This window comes from Nematostella vectensis, chromosome 6 (genome assembly GCF_932526225.1).
Source record: "Nematostella vectensis chromosome 6, jaNemVect1.1, whole genome shotgun sequence".
Taxonomy (NCBI): domain Eukaryota; kingdom Metazoa; phylum Cnidaria; class Anthozoa; order Actiniaria; family Edwardsiidae; genus Nematostella; species Nematostella vectensis.
In genome coordinates this window covers 10,963,127-10,979,881 of record NC_064039.1, presented here as the reverse complement: position 1 = coordinate 10,979,881, position 16,755 = coordinate 10,963,127, and the positions used below count along the sequence as shown (strand labels likewise).

The 16,755-nt window shown below is 40.9% G+C and overlaps 2 protein-coding genes and 1 long non-coding RNA gene across 5 annotated transcripts in view; 2 read left to right on the top strand and 1 right to left on the bottom strand.

The window, feature by feature from the left end:
- Positions 1-4,634, top strand: part of LOC5503780 (F-box/LRR-repeat protein 2) — a 35,252-nt gene extending 30,618 nt beyond the window's left edge. For both annotated transcript variants that reach the window (XM_032372004.2, XM_001624686.3), the window contains exons 6-8: positions 589-810; positions 2,560-2,901; positions 4,276-4,634. In XM_032372004.2, the coding sequence (XP_032227895.1) occupies positions 589-810; positions 2,560-2,901; positions 4,276-4,410 (699 nt within the window). In that variant the 3' untranslated portion in view covers positions 4,411-4,634. The remainder of the gene's footprint in view (positions 1-588; positions 811-2,559; positions 2,902-4,275) is intronic.
- On the bottom strand, positions 3,575-14,263 carry LOC5503786 (allantoicase). Of its 2 annotated transcripts, XM_001624698.3 has the most exons (11): positions 14,059-14,263; positions 10,763-10,825; positions 9,264-9,477; positions 8,745-8,830; positions 8,546-8,666; positions 7,895-7,965; positions 6,993-7,182; positions 6,724-6,773; positions 5,967-6,024; positions 5,496-5,587; positions 3,575-4,991 (listed from the first exon to the last, which is right to left on the bottom strand). In XM_001624698.3, exons 1-11 carry the CDS (start codon positions 14,149-14,151, stop codon positions 4,818-4,820), a joined length of 1,212 nt encoding a protein of 403 aa, XP_001624748.2. In that variant the 5' UTR covers positions 14,152-14,263; the 3' UTR covers positions 3,575-4,817. The 2 variants fall into 2 exon arrangements, with proteins under 2 accessions (XP_001624748.2, XP_032227896.2); XM_032372005.2 differs by lacking the exon at positions 10,763-10,825.
- Positions 14,264-15,460: 1,197 nt separating this feature from the next.
- Positions 15,461-16,755, top strand: LOC116611623. The gene is made up of 5 exons (XR_004293586.2): positions 15,461-15,595; positions 15,697-15,753; positions 15,996-16,058; positions 16,225-16,284; positions 16,721-16,755. It is a non-coding gene; the product is annotated as an uncharacterized LOC116611623 (long non-coding RNA).

The window sequence follows — 16,755 nt, the reverse complement described above, 5'->3', positions numbered from 1 at the left end:
CACAGTCTTGGAAGAGGTGAGTGAGATCTTAAGACTATGTGGGATTCAAGCTGTCGATGACACCGTCTTGGAAGAGGTAAGTAAGATATTAGGGATAACAAGGCTCAATGCAGGCTCTTCAGTAGTGCATTTGATAGTCCGGATTTTAAAAACGGTTTCTATTGCATGTGCGTCCGTAGAAGAGATATCAGTGCAGAGTCCATTATTTGTTAAGGGGGGAGGCAAAAAAAAAAAAAAAAATGCCACAGTGACTTTGTTTCTTTTTTTATCACACATTATTAGGGTGGAGATCTAGCATTAGATAAATTCATAACTTATTCTGTAATAATTGAAAAAACTTATTTATGCTAACATGATTTAGCACCCAACTTACGATTTGTTATTTCTTTCGCAAATGCTCCAGCCCTTATCATGCTTTAAATCATTAGTTGTTTATGGGCAATGAAGTAGAAAATAAAACGTTACCCAGAACTCTACGTTTTTGCTTTAGAACCCATGAGAGGTGTATGGATTTTGTTACACGTGTTGCCATGTAGTGAAATGACTTTCGATGCAATGGCACCTCGCTTATACCTAGTATCGTTTCAGGTGTGTAGCACGGCAGGCGGTACTCTCGTGGAGCTAGACCTTAGTGCTTGTAGTGCGATCACTGATGACGGCCTGTCAGCCATACCTAGGCATTGTTACGTCATCGAGTCCCTCATTCTCTCGTTCTGCTCAAAAGTGACTGGCAGGAGGCTCTTTCCACTGCTAGAGGACCCTAAAAGGGCTGCCGAGATTAGAGTTATGATTGCTAATGGATGTAAAGCGGTAAGTGGGAGCTTCCCAACACCCAACTCGGCTCTGACCGATCAATCTTATAGTTTTTATTCGAGAATCACCTAACAAATTCTGGCTACGCCCCTGTTTCTCCAGTTGTTGCTGTTTCAGGCATACAGGCATTCAACGGAGTGTAGGATTCGAACGTAAAAGCATACAAGGCTACCTGGTTATCAGGAATTTAAGTAATCAAGGATGAAAATGTATATATGCGTGTGTTTGCGCCCTCTTTCGCCCGGTTCTCATTTGTGCTTGCGCGCTCGTTCGCCTTGTCCTCTTATGTGTTTGTCCCCTCGCTCGCCCGGTTCTCACGTGTTTGCCCCCTCGCTCGCCCGGTTCTCATTTGGCTTGCGCCCTCGTTCGCCTTGTCCACACTTGTGTTTGCGCGCTCGTTCGCCTTGTCCACACTTGTGTTTGCGCGCTCGTTCGCCCGGTTCTTACTTATGCATGCGCCCTTATTCGCCCGGTTCTTACTTATGCATGCGCCCTTATTCGCCCGGTTCTTACTTATGCATGCGCCCTTATTCGCCCGGTTCTTACTTATGCATGCGCCCTTATTCGCCCGGTTCTTACTTATGCATGCGCCCTTATTCGCCCGGTTCTTACTTATGCATGCGCCCTTATTCGCCCGGTTCTTACTTATGCATGCGCCCTTATTCGCCCGGTTCTTACTTATGCATGCGCCCTTATTCGCCCGGTTCTTACTTATGCATGCGCCCTTATTCGCCCGGTTCTTACTTATGCATGCGCCCTTATTCGCCCGGTTCTTACTTATGCATGCGCCCTTATTCGCCCGGTTCTTACTTATGCATGCGCCCTTATTCGCCCGGTTCTTACTTATGCATGCGCCCTTATTCGCCCGGTTCTTACTTATGCATGCGCCCTTATTCGCCCGGTTCTTACTTATGCATGCGCCCTTATTCGCCCGGTTCTTACTTATGCATGCGCCCTTATTCGCCCGGTTCTTACTTATGCATGCGCCCTTATACGCCCGGTTCTTACTTATGCATGCGCCCTTATTCACCCGGTTCTTACTTATGCATGCGCCCTTATTCGCCCGGTTCTTACTTATGCATGCGCCCTTATTCGCCCGGTTCTTACTTATGCATGCGCCCTTATTCGCCCGGTTCTTACTTATGCATGCGCCCTTATTCGCCCGGTTCTTACTTATGCATGCGCCCTTATTCGCCCGGTTCTTACTTATGCATGCGCCCTTATTCGCCCGGTTCTTACTTATGCATGCGCCCTTATTCGCCCGGTTCTTACTTATGCATGCGCCCTTATTCGCCCGGTTCTTACTTATGCATGCGCCCTTATTCGCCCGGTTCCTATTTGTGCTTGCGTCCTCGTTCGCCCGGTTTTCTCTTTCGCTGGCGCCATAATTCGCCCGGTTCTCACTTGTGTTTGCGCTTGTCCCTTAGTATAAACCTGCCCTGTAAGTTCACAGTACCCCCCATGCCACTTCTTATTCTCGCTCCATTGCGAGAGCAACTGTTTGTCGGCACCCTTCGCCACCAATCAATACTTGTCTGGCTTTTTTAATGAAATATGCATAAAAAGCAACAAACAAACAAAAAATCAGACTTCCATAGTCTGTTTTGATTTTTTATGTTTACTTGTCCTTTACAAACAGCAAAAAATTATATAAGAACAACAAAACGAAAGGGACGCTAATCCGAAATGTGCACTTATCTGGGCGTTAAAACGAGCATTTACCGTATTTTTTCCCCCTTTGTACAGTTCTCCATAGACGTCATTCGCAAGCTAGCGATGTCTTGCCCGAACCTCGAGACTCTACTCCTTGCAGGCTTGAAGGAGATGGATGATGAAATGGTCTCAATTGTTGCCCGGCAGTGCCCTAAACTTCAAGCTATTAACCTGAAGGGCTGCGAGTTGGTGACAGACGCCGGTGTGAGCGAGCTTGCGCGGCTGTGCCCTCTTGCCCACGTGGTTGTCTCTGGTATCCATTCCCTCACGGACAAGTCTGTGTTCGCTCTTACGAATGGCTGCGCGTCCACGCTCAAAGTAGTCTATGCGTCCGCATGCACAAAGATGACAACACAAGCTATAAACTACTTGAAGGTAATGATCAATTTATTGCGATGTACAAGAAATTTTACCTCGTTTTAAAAAAGTTGTGTATTTGTTTTGGACTCTGTTTATGGGTTTACCGCCGGGGCAATGTAATAAATAGAAGTATTGTATTGGAATATAAGTTTTTTAAGTCATGTTATTTAGAAATAGATTCGCTGTCAACCCTTAATTTTGCTTTAATTGATAAGTGCTTTCTTCTGCTTTCCCTTTGTCCATTACCGCAATTCCTTGGGGTTCATTTCGGGGACTCTTGGGGATCGTTTCGGGTCCCGGGATCAGTTGGGGTACTTTTGGGGATCATTTCGGGTCCTGGGTTCGTTTCGGGTCCTGGGATCATTTCGGGTCCTGTACATTACTGGCAATTTAAGTGCACAGTCAAATTTTCTAAATCAAAACGAATAGTGTACTAGTGTATTCGTGACCTCCCGATAACTCGAACCAATTTAAAATTTTTCTTGGTTTTTCAATAAATTGGAAGTCGACCCGATGCCTACATAACAATACATGGGTGCAGGAAGCCTGTATAGAAAGAAAGCAAACAGTATGGCCCCAGGAAGAATGAGCAGGGAACCCCCTTCCCAGCCTTTGCGCGGCTATACCCTTCGTTCCCTCTCTATTTCCTTTACTGTAATGTTCTGGTCGGATGCTTAAACGACGGCAATTTTATGGTAAATCATCTGCTTTATTATCCTACTCTTTTCGCACATACACTTATTTCAATAAAGGTTGTCAGTGCAAATGGCGACTGACAAATGGCAGTTCTACGACTGAAAGTAACCATGCGCCTCGAAGAATATGGATAAATCAAAACAACTATCCATTAAAGGTTACCAATGCTTGGCTCTGACATTGCTGGCCTTTATTTAACACCTTTAATTTTACGAATAATTAGTACACATAAGCCATTTACCATTTGCACTGACTACCTTTTGTGAAATAGGTTTATACAAGCTCCCCGGTTACTCTTCTTCTACCCAAAATCCCCTACATCCGTTATGTAACCCCTTACACGTGACTGGTCACGGTCCCTGACCACAATCCCGAACTCTCTGACCCCCCCCCCCCCCCCCCCAGAAGCGCTTGCTACGAAGGCTAGGCCCCCCACCACCTCCCTCAACAAGCCATTTCCTTTAAGATAATCGCAAAAGGTTTCCATAGATATGGCAATTAACCTCTCCCCCCTTGACCTCTACTGCTGTAATCTAAATGATTTTGATCACGCTAGAATTTTCACCGCTGCCAAGAAACTAACGCGAAAAGTCGGGAAAATTACGGGTGCGAGAACTTTCTGCACGACGCATTGACATACAGTATAGCATTTGAATGTGAAGACACTAAAACCCCGGGTGTTTGTATCACCAGGACTGCTGTTTACGGCGGGTTTTCGTGGAACATCGCACTCCAAACCTTGAGCCCGGTCAGCTGATGGCGCTAAATCTAGACACAGGGGAGTACTGTCGAGCAGATCTGCTGTTTCCCCAGGCCCCTCACACCTGACCACCACAGAAATCCCAATGTCGCCGTTCATGAAGTTCCAAAAGACTCATATAAAATCCCCACTCTTCCACTCACCACTGGGGAATCACTTAGTTTATTACAATTTTAAGAAGATTGTTTCAAGTCGTGAGCTATTTCACTATTTTCTAGCCGCAGAAAGATTTGCATATACGGAAAGGAAAAATCTTTGTCACATTACCTAAATAAAGTAGATAGGCACGATATTTGTGTGTTATCATGCTGAATGTGTTGCGCGCAACTTCTACCCAAAAACTCCCAAAACGGAGCATTTTTATTGAAGGATCCTGAAATATTATACTTTTTCGAAATGATATCTATGACTACAGACTGCCACTCAGCAAATCCTGACTATGTGCCATGTTCTATGGTATGCTATACTCTCCCAGTCAGTTCAGCCCTGATAGTTTGGAAGGAAGGGCGTTGTCTTGCAAGGATCGCAGGTAACCCATCAGCCTTAGTCTGCTGATACCACCATCCGGGAAGATGGTCAATCGCACATGGAAGATGATGCCACAATCTTGGATAGTGCTCGTGAAGAACATTTGACGGTGAGCAAACAGCTGGAAAATAAAAATTTCTATTAAATATTTTATCATAGTTGCCATCTAAAGCAACAACACCATCATTATTAGGATTGCAACCATCAGCATCAATCTTTATTATCATATCACCATTGTTTTTGTTATCATCACCATTATCTTGGATAGAGAAGGTGAACCAGGGTAACAACAGATTTAGCAAACATGTGAAACAGAAACTTATAGTAGCCAACAGGTGTTTATTTCTCCTTACAGAAGGCTATAAGCAGCCAGATTGTTATTATTATCGCCGCCGCTGCAGCCGCCGTCGTCACCATGACTATGTTATTGTCTTCATCATAACTGCACATCATTGTCACCTGAGTCATCATCAAGATCGCCCCCATCAGCATTACCATCATAGCACCACCATCATCTCCCAAGCCCATAACTGGGTCTATGTAATAATCTTCTTTATAAACACCTTGAAATACCATCTTGCAGTCACAAAAGTGATAATAAAAATAATCATAAGATACATTATACCTTAGTACTGGGTAGCAAAGTTCTCCATGCTGGTTCAAATTTCTCTTGGTCACTTGTGAATTTCTGCTCTTCTTCTGTTGTCATGATACAACCTTTAATATAGAAACACGTCAGAATTCTTGGGGGGGGGGATTGTTTAAAAAAAAAAACCTATAAGCATAATACAAATAAGGTTGCACTTCGTGAATCTTTGTCTTGGGTATCAAAGAAATGGTAAAATAATAAGATTTGAGGCCCTTTTTTGCGTTCCCTAAACATTAACCCATTATCTCTTTAACTGGCCTGTACCGGCTGTGAAAAGTACCTGCAAGCCAAACATGCAAAATAAAAACAATGATACTTATAGTAGGTGAATACTAGACTGAATTCTCGCATTTTTTAGCTTCTTGTAACTTCCAAGACTTATATCACACTATCATAAAAATAAAACTATAACAGCACATTGAAGACAAAGTAGACGTTTTTTAGTACCTTCAATAAGACAGGAATCTGGAAAGTTTCCTTTGAAGTGGTTTGTATCAACTTCAATCTGAAAAAAGTTCATACCATATACCAAGGACTCATAAAATGAGAACAATTTCATGAGGATCTAGGAGGGAGGCTTATCCCCATTTGGCCAAACCCTCGTTTCACCAAAAAGCTCGGTCCACACACAATTTTAAAAAATGCCAAATTTTCCACCCCACAATGTATCGCTTTGTTGCTTTCATCCATAACGGAATAACCCCTTACTACTTTCTACAATTAGACTGCAAAGATTACTCACAACCACCTCAGATGACAAATGTTTTATTTCTAGCTAGAAGATGGTGTCTTAACCAATGCATGCACGGTGAAGTTGGGTTTTACTCTTTACAAATCAAACCATTGCTTGCAATGTTTTTTTTCTTTCTTTTTTTTTTTTTTTTTTTTTGGGGGGGGGGGGGGGAGAGTTCCTCCCCTGTGCCCACGTGCTTACTAGCGTGACCGAACACACAATAGAGCTTGGGTCCCTTGGTTCTTTGCACCAGACCAAAACTTCCCAAAGTTTATTACTCTTACTAGTATCAGATTGCTTTCTGTGGCAGTGATATTTTTCACATGTACTGACTTGAGACCCCTTGGTACAAGCCAGGGAGAGTTCAAGAAAAACTACAATGACTACTTGGCTACTAGCATACCAGTTATTGAATACAAACGTGAGGCTACAATTTGCTCTTACAGTATTGCCCTCCATATGCTTTAATACCTTTTTAATAATCCCAGGATGTCCAAGCTTCAACACTGTCCATTCGTTGCCTGCACAAACATAATTGCAGTATTGAGCAAGGGTAGTAGGAACAGAGTTTGCAAGGCTATAACTAGGTTTCTTTGGTCATTACTTAGAAAACCTGGTCAAATAGGGAGCATGCATGGCAGAGACCACAACAGCTGCCAAAAAAGTTACAAGTGATGTTTTGAGATCTGTGCCCTTTGCCTGTCTCTTGAAACTAATCTGGCATGCTATATAATACCCACCTGTAACATCTAAGCAGCCATCTTCTCGCAACCTCAAGACAGCTGGTCGGTCAAGACGTCTGGCTGTCTCCCACCCAGACCCCATGTTGGGGGCTCGACCAGGTGCGATCAAATTCCTTGGATGTCCATAATGCTTGTTGGAACAAGCCACAGCAGTCCCGCCATTCACCATTGCTGCTAGATCTACCATCTAGATAAAGGCACAGAGAGGTCAGACACGACACACCAAGGATTTGCCAAGGACAGGGAGGGGGGGGGGGGGGGGGGGGATGCACAGATAAAGGCATCATATGGAAAAAGAAATAAGAAATGGGTAGATCTAGAGGTGGGGTCGAGCAGGTTCACAGCACCCCCTTTTTTTCAGAGATTTTACTTAAGAATATGAAGTAGAATAGTAAGGAGAACTGACAATGAATCCAGCCCCCCTTTCTTAAATCCTTGCTTTTTTGTTGTAACTTCTGGGTCTGCCAGGAGGTTAGATACTGGAACAGATAATGTTTATAATGCTGGAACTCCTTTCTCTTTTCTTCAACTGAATCTGATGTACTGTTTGAAGAGCAAGAGCAACGCTACTCTGGAATTGAAATAGACAACAGCTGATTTCTGAAACCGTCACATGCTGACTAGACTCTAGTGCAACTGTCCAACAGGTTGTCAGTCCCAAATCACTCCACTAATAATGGACATGATGTGAAAAAGCATGAAACGTCATCCAGAACATATTGTGAGAAAGTGCAACAGTAAATTTGTTTAAAATCCTAATTAATCACTTTTTGTGTGCCTTTTTCCTATACAAAGGGATGAACTAATAAGCCTTGTAGGCTAGCAGATTCAATTAATGAACAAATCCATAACAAAACCAGAAATGGCTGCTGGGTATGGGAAAGCTTATCTGATAGTACCTCGTGTTGAGGGAATCCTTTCCAGTCTCTCAAGGCAACACCATAGACCCTTAGCCTTGCAATTCCACCATCTAAAAGAAATGCAGAAAAATAATGGGTATTATTAAGGTTGTTATGCCTTTTATACAAAAGGGGGATCTACCTTGGAGTATAATTAGAGTCTAGGATTACCTAGTCAGGAAGGGTGGCAGGCCTTGGTCAACAGTAACACAGGGGGAGGAGGCCCTTTTGATCCCTGGTACAACAGTACAGTCCTTAGTATTAGAAGGCGCAGTATTTGTCCTTATTCCACATAATTTGAAAATTAAGATCTAATTTTGAAATAGCATTTCTTACCAAACGTTGTCAGTGCAAACAGCAAATGCAGATTGACAAATGGCAGTTCAACAACCAAAAGGACCCATGGATCCTAAAATATTTATTCCGAATTCAGAAAAATACAAATAAAACATATGACCATCAATTAAATAGTATTAATCTATGGACATCGCTCAGCGGTTTTATTTGCCATTTTTCAAAATAATTACTACCCTAAGCACCTTTTGGTTGTAGAACTGTCATTTAGCAATAGCCATTCACCATTTGCACCCACAACCTTTTTTGAAATAGGTGTATATCTTTAAGTAATAATCTGTGTTTGATAGCACATACCTGGAAAAAGGTTTAGCCGAATATGTGTAAATCGTGAGTTCTCTGACACTGTGAAATAGTTATGGCAGGATTCTGTATACCCTGGCTTAAGGTTACTTCGAGGAACAATCTCAACCCATTTCTAAAAGTATTAAAAAGAATAATCACAACGTAAAAAATTATCTAGATTAGATACCTGAGTGGAATTTAAATTTTGTACCTGAGACTCAATGCTCTCTGCCTGCTTCATTTGGTCTTCTGTAGGACATGTTCCAATCTCACTCACTCGCTCTGGGAAACTTTCATCTGTGACATAGAATTGTTTGAGATTGCAAAATCTTCAAGGACTACTTTTGGCACACCAATAGAAAGGTGCTATGTATATTTCCCAAGGCTAAGGTTCAATCATATTTATTCTCTACATCACGAATCAGAACCCCGGGGGGGGGACAGGGGTGATTGTCAGAACACACTGTAGACTACAAGGGCAGGAGAAACAGAATTTGTGAAACAGAATTCTTATAACAAAACCACAGAATCCTCTCTAAATTCACTGAAATGTGTTGAAAACACATTCTCAAGTAAACTTTAAAAACCTGTTCAAGTGTAAAATCTGAGCTGTCCGTAACAGGTGAACAGACACTCCCTAACAAAATGCATGCCCTTATGCTGAAGAATGCCCAACAAATTTCAGCTATACACCTGTAGGCAGAACTGTGCTGATCCCAAAACCATTTACCATTATCAAGGCATGCTGCTTGGATTGATATCCTAGGAGGGTAATTTCCAGTGAAGAATGATGTGTCAATGTCAAATCCTTTGATAATCCCTGCTACTCCCAATTTAATAAGACACCAGTCATGGGATGGTATTCTTTTTCTTCTTGTTTCCCATCCATCCATCCATTTTCCAAATGCAGTAAAAACACCTTCTTTCCATTCTGGAGGAGCAGGCTTGTAAGATAAAAAAACAAAAACCAAGCATTAATAAAGCCTGCTAGCTGGCTCTCATTACATTCAGGGTTAGTTTGAAATGTTTTGTTTCCAAATATTGGGAGTCCAGTGGGGCAAGGGTGCAAAGAAATAAAAAAATGGCCATAAAACCCCTAATTTCTCAAGTATCAACCCACTTCACACCTAACTGCACTTTAAAAGCTCAACAATGACTAAAAGTGAAGAAGATTTGACAATTTTATGGGAGGGCTAGCATATAGACCATAATAAACCAACTCGCACTGCAATGCTTGAATTCCACTATTTTGACGGCAACTCTTTTGGCTTTGGATGGAAATTTCTGCAACATTAATTTGAAGTAACAAGGTATGTAACATGATTGAAAATTTGCTTGCTCCTTCAGGCTTTGCCTTTGAGCTAGCAACAAAGACTTGAAATATCAAGCTGTACCTTAAGCCAGTGGGAAGAACCACAAGAATATCTTCACTTCGAGCTAAGCATGAAATGTAGGTTCTTGTTCAGGTTTGCATACCTGTCAACCTCCGAAAATCTCAATCTCATCATTTTTGGGGGGAGGGGTGGGTTTAACCTTGCAGGCGTTTACCGTATAGAAAGCTCTCGCAAACAAATCCACTTATATATCTAACGAGGGTGGTAGATAAATTGTGCTACGCAAGGGAATTATTTTTTCAAATATTTTAATAGAAAATAAGCAAAATGACAATTTTCTATAAAATAATTTTCCAGAAGCAATAAAAATCGCTAAAAAGCAGGAGATTTGGTGCTCAATGCGGGAGAGCGGGAGAAGCGGTCCAAAATCTTGAGACTCCCGCCTAATGCAGGAGAGTTGACAGGTATGGGGTTGCATTATGGCCTTTCAATTCTTGTAAAGCTTAATTAAGGACATGTTGTCATTCTGATCTTACTGTTACCTGTCAATGCGACAGGATTTGGCACATTCAGACACTTAAATGGCACAAATCTATTTCAGCAATCACTGCAATGCAAACACAGAGGCTTAAAAAATGGGATTTACCACTAGCTCTCATTTCTTTGCACCAGCACAAATCAGCCTTCAAACACCACAGGAATCTCAATATTCAAAAACAAAACATTTTTGGAATAACCCAGCGAATCGGCAAGACGGCTACCCATAGTATTTTGCTACATATCAAAAAACATGTCAAATATCACATTAAAGTCTTATTTGGTATACTTTATGAATCCTGAAAAAGTGTGGGATTAGTTTTGCAGTTTTGCAATCCTTAAAATATGATACACTTACATTGAGTAAATTTTCTGCTACAGCAAAAAAATCATCTGTTGCAAAAAGAATCTTTGCTCCAACCTATTAAAAGCAACAAAGGTACTCATATCAGTTACCCTGGTTCCAGAGTCTCCTTCATTCCTTCTTCCCTGCGCTCAGTCATTGTCGCCACTTCACAGCACTTTGTGGTACATATCATTTGGCACGCCCAAACTCAAGATTTCACTTTTCTGGAATGCTCTGTTTAGAGGGATTTTCAATGCAGAAATGTTCTTTATAAAACACTTTTGAAAGACTTAGTCTCCTCTGTGTGCGATAGCGTTCACCACTTTGCAAAATACAAATCCCTTCCCCATGTGGCGAATGCTATTGCTAACTCATTTGCCAGGGTTGCATATGCCCGTTTCCTATTCTCGTGAAGTTTGAATCACGATCTTTCACCTCGAAATCATATTTCTAATACATCAAGATGACGTACAGATGGAGATCGCAAATCGGAAAAACACAGGACGAAGAATAAACTCTCTCGTTTTGTGCCGTTTTCTAGTTCCGGGTAGCATATATTTTCAGGAATAAGATCATTCTTGACAATCTCTACTATTGGTTACCATATTGTTACTGTATTTCGCGGACACTTAATTTTGCAAAAAAAGATTTTGTGATTTGGGTTCAAAATCATTTTCAATTTCGCAAAAACGAGAATATGATTGAACATTACAACAAAACAAAACTGTAGAAATCATATTGTCCTCGATGCTTTTTTCTAACACATTTACAAATATCATAGCTGTGAGACAAAAGTTAAGAATCGTAAGTTCTTAATCCTCTTGTCTTGGTCGTCATTTAAAGAAAACAAGGGAAACAAAGAGCAAAGGGGATTGAATTTTGCGATATTAAAGCTCGTATGAATAGGATTTCACGGGGCTTAAATGCGAAATCAAAGAGATCAAATGCGAAATTAAAGAGACCAATAAGGTATTTTGATTAATTTTTTTGCTATAACTTCTCAGTTGTGGTTAATTCCTCATCAGTGTGGCTAATTCCTTTGGCTTAAAATTAGCCACAGTGGCTCGTGCCCTCAAGATCCTAGCGCACACTGGGGTTTCCTATGCAGACTGTCAAGCGTTGCGCTTGAGCTCTGCATAGGTAACTACTGTCAATTATTCCTGCATTTTCTAGAAGGTTTATCAACAAACTGTGAGTATGTTTTACAGGCATGTTCCCCAGGGGCCGGTTCCTTAAAAGTCAGATAAATTTATCTGCCAATAGGACTTACCCGTTGGTTAAATTTGCTTAGCGGTGGAAAGCTATGTGACCAATAAAATCTGGTTCCTGAAAGAAAAGTTATCCCTCTGATAGCTATCGGAGGATAAGCTCCAAAAAAACCGGTTTGACGAGTAAATTGTACACAGGAAACCTGGTAAATCAGCAAATATGACCCCAGTTTACTTTAATTTTCGTTTTATTTCACCAGACAATCTTCATAACATCTCTATGTTGTCTGCAATAGCCTCTATTCAGTCCCAACTTTGTTTTCAACTGGTTTAAAAAGCGCTCGTTCGTAATGCTAGCAATTGAGGTCTCCCATTGATGCCAACCAAGAGAGCATAAGATAAGAGAGGTACACTTTGGTATTAGCCGCGCTGAAAAAAAAACACCCTTTTTGCACAAATACCGTCGAAAATTTCATTCCAGCATCAAGGATACATGCAGTTGCGGTTTATTAAGAGGATATGGTACTTCAATGATTGCAAGATTTCAAAAACGAGGTTTCATTCAAAATTAAGAGCGGAAAACCTTGTTCTTCAAACACAGTTTTCGCTCTAACTTGCTGCTTCTTCATGGTTTCTCAACATTCATTTATCTTCCTAATGGTCAAACGAAATCTGTAAGTTAGACATTAGATATGATATTGATTTTTGTGAATACTCCGGTGAATTGAGAAGGAATCCAAGAAAAATACATTTCATAAAACTATTATTATATGTTATATTATTATGTTGTTATTATACGAGCTGGAGTCGGGATTTGAATCAAACGCGGTATCACAGCCATTTTATCGCTTGTCTGTTTTTTCTTTCTTCACTTGATTTTGCTGCTCAGACAAACAAAACAGTCAAACTATTCAGGCATTCAGCTTTCTGTGAGTGTATTTGCCAATCTTGCTTACTTAAGTTAGACTTGTTTTCTTCTTCCGTGTTATTTTACATGATCTCTTTTCATTCCCTGAGTTGGCAAAACAACAACCCCCCGCGGGGGAGTAGGACAAAATAAAAGGAGCAGATCCTCACACGTAGTGGTGGGGTGGTGGTTACTAAAAATAGCCGGATTCGGAATCAACATGGCGCGCAGGTAATACCAAAGTGTCCCTCTCTTATCTTATGCTCTCTTGTGCCAACTTGAAATTAAGAGCTTCAGTTTCACATACTGGACGTCGCTTTATGTCTTGAGTTTAATTAGGACTTGTTTTTTCAAGCAAAAGTATGAAAAACGCCAAAACTCACCGCCAAAACCCACTGTTGGAGAGTTTTAAATCTAGTTTATTTTTTTCTCTTTTAATACCCCAATTTAAAGCTGCATTGTCACCAGTTTACTTCCGGAGGTCCGACCGAAACCTCAACCGTTAAAAAACAAAAAAATCCGAGATATTAAACAGGCCATCCGTTCTAAATTATCAATCACATCCTCAAAGAAACTTCCAATAAACACACTGCTTTCAATATTTTGAAATATTTTTCGCGTTTTCTGTTAAAAATCATCGGATATTATTATGTAATCGACCGGAAGTTAACTGGTGACAATGCGGCTCTAACAAGGTTTGAATTTTATTTCCAAGCTTGGGAGCCCTTGTGTTTCCCCAATAACCATGGCAACAGCTAATCCGCCATCTTGGATTACATGACTTATCGGCAGATAGCGACAGGGTCCTCCCGATCTCTGCTAACTTTATCTGCTACTTTATCAGAGGATAACTTTATCGGCTGTTTCAGTAACCTAATTTATTTACGGATATATTTATCTGGGGATAAAGAGCATATTAATAAACCAATAACTGCTAACTGGGCTTCAGGAACCGACCCCAGAACTATAATTCCTGCATTCGAAATAATCGCTCTACTTCATTAAATGAAAAATGAATATCACGACTTAACTTATTGTAAACTCTTCATAATTCGCAATTGCAAAAGTAAGTTAAAAGCTGAGTGGCACAATAACTCAACACATCCGTTTTTTAAGTTGTGAATCAGAATAAAAGATACATCATTCCTACTTATGAACTTGGAGTGACTGAAAAACTTGGACTAAATTCTTACCTCAGCCGAAGCTAAATTATTGAGATCTGTAAAAGGCGGTGAAGCAGAAAGGTGCCCATTCCCTGTTTCCTGGCGAAAGGTTGTAGACAACATACTGTAGCTCGACAACTATCAAGATTATCCAGGAAAAATAGCCGGAAAAATTTTAAGGAGGTCTGTGTATAGGCTACTTACATCGTGTCACGCTGCATTAGCTTTAACCAGGCGACCAATACACAGGAAGTCCAAGCTCATATTTAGTGATTTAAAACTCTATAAATAAGAAAGCAGAAAAATCAAAAGAAATAAATTTATTTTTGCGCAGAAGAAGGCAAGGAAAGCCAAATTGCTCGAAACATTACCTGCGGAAGGGTGATGGTGGTGGTGGTGGTGTGTGTGTGTGTGTGTGGGGGGGGGGGGGGGGGGGGGGGGGAGGGGAGTTTCTTGTAGAAGGACGAGTCCACTTACCCCAGGGCCGAACCCTAGAGGTAGCCTTCCGAGGACGGATTGACCGAGGAATAACGCTTGGCGACAAATTTCAAAATGGTTTTGATGAAATAACCTAGACTTTATATTCAAGACCAAACAGAAATTAACCGTAAACTTCATTTCTACAATAGGAAACAAACCTACTCGCCCAGACCGTAAAACTTGGAATGTGTTGTTGCAGAATATATCATCCCCCCTCCCCCCATGGGGGTCGGAGGTATGACCCCCACCCCTCTGGAATTCTCAATCCCCTCCATGGGGGTATGGATTTTTTTCTGGAACTACACAATTCCACGTCGTGGATTCATAACAGTTTACGCGATTTCCCTTCCTTATCTCGATTCACCTCCTCAGAACTCGTAATGTGTAGTTCCAGATTGGAAATTCCGGGGGGAGTTCAAACGCCCAGGAATGTCCCTTTTTCCTTAACAGTTACTGTATTTATTTTTTTTCCAGGGGGATTGAAATCCCCGAGGGATGGGGGGTCATACCTCCGACCCCCTCAATTGGGGGGGGGGGGGGGGGGGTATGGATATTTTCTGGAACGTAACTACACAATGTATTTTATTACGAGTGGGGAGGAGGTGAACCGATGTGAGGGAGGAAACTCGCGTAAACTGTTATAAATCACGGCTCTAACAAAACGGAACCAGATCAATCTATGACAACAACTTCATTAAAATTGGTTTTACAACAAATATATTCGGTACACACAAAAAAGATAATATTCGATACACGAACATTTCGTCTGGTTTGCCCGTGACCGTACTAGTTTTCGCGCCGCAAGTTGGCATGCTTTTTGCAAGCATGGCGTATTGCTTTATGATTGGACGATTGACATTCGTGCTGCACGCCGGAATCTGGTGTTTGTATAGTGCGAGTTTGGTTTTGATTGGCCAAAACTCGACACGGGGCTATTTTGGCGCCGTTTCGTTTTCCCTCGCACGTTCCTCAATTTGACTTCGTAACTTTCTTGAACTGGAGTTGCTTTCTTTTACTTAAAAATAGGAGAGACTCAACTGCATTATATAATACAGAATGCCTGAGATTATGCAGAACGCCTGATGAGGTAAGAAAAAGTAACACTATAGCTGCGAATCCTTTATAGTTACCAATTAGAAGAATATTTGCAGACCGGATTGAACCATAAACTTTGGCTACATTTTCTAGCTCAGAAACCAAAGCTTTGGATGCCAGGCTACAGAAGCAAAGAGTATCTTTCAAAAGGTAAGAAAACTATTATCTTTAGCTGTAAGATGTGCCTTAATATATTTTTAATTTAATAAGAACTTTGTGAGGTATTTTCTCCCACATGATCGGTAGAGTGACCATACTTCAAATATAAATAAAACTGGTTTAATTGCTGGTGTGAATGCGGTATTACTCTTTCATAGCTTTGTTAGGAACTGTGGATAAGCATTCATTTTATGTTTGAAGCGATTTTTTAAAATTTTCATATACCTCAACAGTTAAATCAAAGCTATAAATCAAAGTGAACCGTCTCAAGTGACAACAACGAAATACATGAAAAGGTAAAAAAAATTGTCTTTTATTACTTAGGATATTTGCCACGTATATTTGCGCTCTCAGCCCTTCGTATAAGAAGCTTCGCATGCAAAGGCGCCGTTATTTACCAATACAACAATACAAAATGTGTTAACTTATGCAGTTATGCGTATGTTTGTTTTTACCTTACAGTTGATTTTGATGAAATAGTTTTCAGGACATGGGTCTGTTAACTGATCAAATGGACGTCAGGTGAGCGGTTGTGTCTTTTAAAAAAATATAATATAGTCTAAATGCTACCCTCCACATACCCTTCGGAAACCCAACCATCAGTTCACTAATCCGTGTCGCGTCTCTGTTCTTTCGATTACAATAACGCATAAAAACATAGGCGTGGCACGAATAAGTTAACTGATAGAAAAAAACAGGGAGAAAGCTCTATGTAGCAAGGGTATCTGAAACAATAAACTGTTAGAAGTGACAAAGACAGAAGATGTATCCACAAAGTACAAAGGGGGAGGGGGGGCATGATGCAGAAACATTGTAAAAATATTGAGGGCTCCTAGTCACACCCTACTCGTCTTTTTTCCTATAACTTTTTAAAATATTTGGGGACCACGTGCCCAAAACTATGGTCGAGTGTTCCGCTGCTATACATGAGCTTTTTTGTGATTAAATCTTATCTTAGTGTTTATAGAAGTACAAGAGTCTGGATGCACAGTG

What these genes read in the sequence shown, in the direction of transcription:
- LOC5503786 (XM_001624698.3), bottom strand. Translation starts at nt 14,151, where the DNA reads ATGTTGTCTACAACCTTTCGCCAGGAAACAGGGAATGGGCACCTTTCT. An exon ending in AGATTCCTGTCTTATTGAAG is followed by an intron (nt 5,588 to 5,966) that starts GTACTAAAAAAC and finishes TCTATATTAAAG; the next exon opens with GTTGTATCATGACAACAGAA. An exon ending in CTTTGCTACCCAGTACTAAG is followed by an intron (nt 4,992 to 5,495) that starts GTATAATGTATC and finishes TTTATTTTCCAG; the next exon opens with CTGTTTGCTCACCGTCAAAT.